This window comes from Nematolebias whitei, chromosome 3 (genome assembly GCF_014905685.2).
Source record: "Nematolebias whitei isolate Nwh7 chromosome 3, NemWhi1, whole genome shotgun sequence".
In the NCBI taxonomy this organism is placed as follows: domain Eukaryota; kingdom Metazoa; phylum Chordata; class Actinopteri; order Cyprinodontiformes; family Rivulidae; genus Nematolebias; species Nematolebias whitei.
Window position 1 is genome coordinate 1,340,663 of NC_056500.1, and position 3,434 is coordinate 1,344,096.

Sequence of the window (3,434 nt, forward strand, 5' to 3'; positions counted from 1 at the left end):
AAAAAGTTACAGTATTTAAATTATTAAAAAAGTTACAGTATTTAAATGTAACTTGTAGAGAAGAGAAGAGCAGCAGGACATCACAGGATGTCATGCAGCTGCAGCTCTGCAGCACGGAGCACAAATGTTCTTCTGGATCAGTGACACTGAAACAACTGAACAAAGAAGTTCTAAAAATAATAAAAAATAACTAAAACACTTTTATATTTTGTGATTATGATGATTTTACAATGTGACATATTTTGAATTTTAAGTTGGAAGACAAAAGTCAATCGGTGCATCTGGACAGTAAAGGGTTAACATTCATAAAGCTGCAGCAGGAGAAATGTGGGCGTGGCAGAGATCAGCTGATCAGCTGCAGGAGGGAGCTTCCCCTGCACTTGTGTGCTGCACACATGGTGTAAAATCATTTAAAATAATTTATTTTAAATAAACAACCCATGGCTCATCCATCAATCAGACAATTGTGTCACGTCCACTCTTATTTTGAAAAACTGCGATATAGTGAATCAGCGAAAAACAAACCTCGAAGTAGTGAGGAACGACTATTAGCATATCTCCCCATCTATATTTTACATAGACGCTGTTTGAGTCAAAGGAGGCACGGTGTCTGAGTTGGTAGAGCTGTTGCCTCTCAGGTTGCCCAATCAAATCCCAGAACATGATCACCCAGCTCACTCCACCGTTTGCATGTTCTCTCCGTGCTGCGTGGGTTTTCTCCAGGTTCTCCAGTTTCCTCCCACAGACCAAAGTTAGACTGACTGGTAACTTGGTAACTCTAAAATTGTCCCTAGGTGACGGAGTGAATGGTTGTTTGTCTCTGTGTCCCCGCCTCTCACACAGTGACTGCTGGGTATGGGCACCAGTGACCCCCATCAGGACACAAACGAGATGGTCCCATATACCGAGATGAGCAGGATGTATACTACTTGTATAAATTAATTACCCTTTCATCATTTCATTAATCAAATGAGCCACTCGGAGGGTGCGACAAGGTCTTTTCAACCCTGTTTTACTTGCAAGCGGCGCAGAATTGAAAACAAGCGTACACAGTTGTTGGGTGGAAGCACCGGTCACAAGGTGTGCCCACAGACAGATGAAGCATCTATTGCTCATCAGACAGAGAGAGGTCAAGACGACCTCTGCTGTCCAGATTACAGATTTGAATGTGTTGGAAGTTCTCAGTTACGCAGGCTCCTCTCTGAGTAGACAAAAAAGACTTGTCAGTTTAACATTAGTAAGTGATAACATCCATGACCTTTACCTAAACTCCCCTGACAATACCAACAGTGGGTAGGCCCTTAACTGGTGCCATCAGTGTCGTGCGTAGCCGCGGAGAGTTGAGACGGTGGCAAAGCGCCAGATGTCAAAGGATGAATCAGTTCAATTCAGTTTAATTCTAAAGCTCCAAATCACAGCCAAGTTGTCTCAGGACACTTTACAGGAACATTCACATAGAAAAGACAGTAAAGTTCTCTATGTAAGGAATCCAGCAGACAAGTTGAAGCTTCACTTCATCGCAGTCTCCCATCCTGAGCAAGCACAGTGGCAACAGTGGAAAGAAAAACTCCCTTTAACAGGAAGAAACCTCCAGCAGAACCAGCTCAGGACAAGAGACCATCTGCTTTGACCGGCTGGTTGAGAGGACAGGAAGGAGAGACAGACACAGAATGGCAGGTCCAGATGTGTGTGTGTATTTTATTTGATTTTATTGTACGATTAAACATTCCCTGGGTCACCCTGACCCCAGAACATCATGGCTGTTCCACAGAGATGAACACATCAGGAGGGATAACATGTTAAGAAGTTTGACTCCTGACTGGTCCATTTGAGCTTTTCTATCTCTCCTTTTGTTTCCTTTTTCACCAGTTGTTCCACTCCCAGTATCTCTTCCAACCTCTTCTGCAGCTTCAGCCCCACCCCCTGCCTCCACCTCCACCACCATGGTTCCACAGGGCTCCATCCTCCAGCTCATCACCTCCAGCTCTAATGCCGTCTCTTCGTTGGCCACTGGGATCACCACTCAGAGTCAAACAGGCACTCTGTTGCTGAAAACCACCCCTGGTACCAACATGATGGCTCCAGGCCAGCCACTCGTCATTCAGCTGCCTCTGTCCATGAATGGCCAGACGGGGACACTCGTCAACTTCCCTGTCTCGTCTCTGTCTGCAGCCAGTACACTAACTAAGTCCAAAACCACTCCAACTACCACCACCTTTATAATCAAGTCTCCTCCTTCAACCAATGTAGCATCAGCCCCGATCTCAACCGTGGCCACGCTTCCAGCTATCCAGGCCCCAACCGGTCAGATGTCCACCACCCAGATCTCTCTGGCACGAGCTGTGTACCAAGGAGGTGCAGGGAGAATAACTACACCTAATGCAGGGGTATCTGTGGCCACAGTGAGAGCACCAGCTCAGTCCGTCTCTGTTGCTGGTGCTTTGTCTTCAGCATCTTCACCTGCAACCTCCGTGCCAGCAGCAACCGGCTGCACTGCTCCAGGAACCCCACAAGGAACGTCCCTGACGTCCAAGACAGGTGAGAAAGATGTAAGACCAGACTAACCAGTGAATGTGTCTTCTGATAATAAAATGTGATTAAAATGAGTTTGTATCTTATCAGACAATCAAGTCTCTGCAACAACCTCAGGAGTATCTTCTGGAGTCAGTGCTGGAATTGCTCCACCTAAATCAGCTGCCCCAGCACCAAGACCCAAAGGCTCCGTCATTGATCTTACTGAGGATGATGATGATGTGCAAGGTAGGACTTTGAGTCTTCTTCATCCCCTTGAATACAGAGTCTTTCTCAAGTCGACTTATCTCAGGAACGTGCATTTTCTCTGTGTTTTTGTTTTTCAGTGACGGGAGTGAAGAACGCCACAGTTCCGTCTGCTGCTGCTGCCCCCCGCTCCAACCCAGTCATCAGCGTTCCCAGCAGTAAGACCATAAACGAACATGACAAACCAGTGCTAGATACAAGAACAACAGATTGTCTGTTCCTGCTACACAACAACGTTTGTGCTCTGCAGGTGCTGGAGCCAGGTCGTCTCCAAAAACCAGTCAGAACTCCTCCAGCAATCCCCAGATAACGGTGCACCACCGCCCCCCTCTGGTGAGGAGTTACAAATGCTTTTACTTTTTAGACACCTTACAATTACTACACATCAGGTGTTTCACAATAAAAGCTTCTGGTGACAGGCCTTTGTAGTGAAACTTTCCACACCCTCTGTAAATTCTGAGAGAAGTAAAACTTTAAATAAAAAAGTGTGGATTGTTCTTCTTAGCATGCTGTCACATTTAAAAGAACGTGACAGACATTTTATCACCTGATAGCTCCATTAGACGTTCATTTTATCATACAGTTCAGATTATCATACAGTACAGACTATCATACAGTACAGACTATCATACAGTTCAGATTATCATACAGTTCAG

General features: G+C 45.6%; 1 protein-coding gene across 2 annotated transcripts in view; it reads left to right on the top strand.

Moving 5' to 3' along the window:
- The window catches only part of LOC119430445 (activating transcription factor 7 interacting protein), a 40,632-nt gene that overhangs the window by 35,231 nt on the left and 1,967 nt on the right, over positions 1-3,434 (top strand). For both annotated transcript variants that reach the window (XM_037697852.1, XM_037697853.1), the window contains exons 10-13: positions 1,870-2,538; positions 2,623-2,760; positions 2,859-2,936; positions 3,029-3,111. In XM_037697852.1, the coding sequence (XP_037553780.1) occupies positions 1,870-2,538; positions 2,623-2,760; positions 2,859-2,936; positions 3,029-3,111 (968 nt within the window). The remainder of the gene's footprint in view (positions 1-1,869; positions 2,539-2,622; positions 2,761-2,858; positions 2,937-3,028; positions 3,112-3,434) is intronic.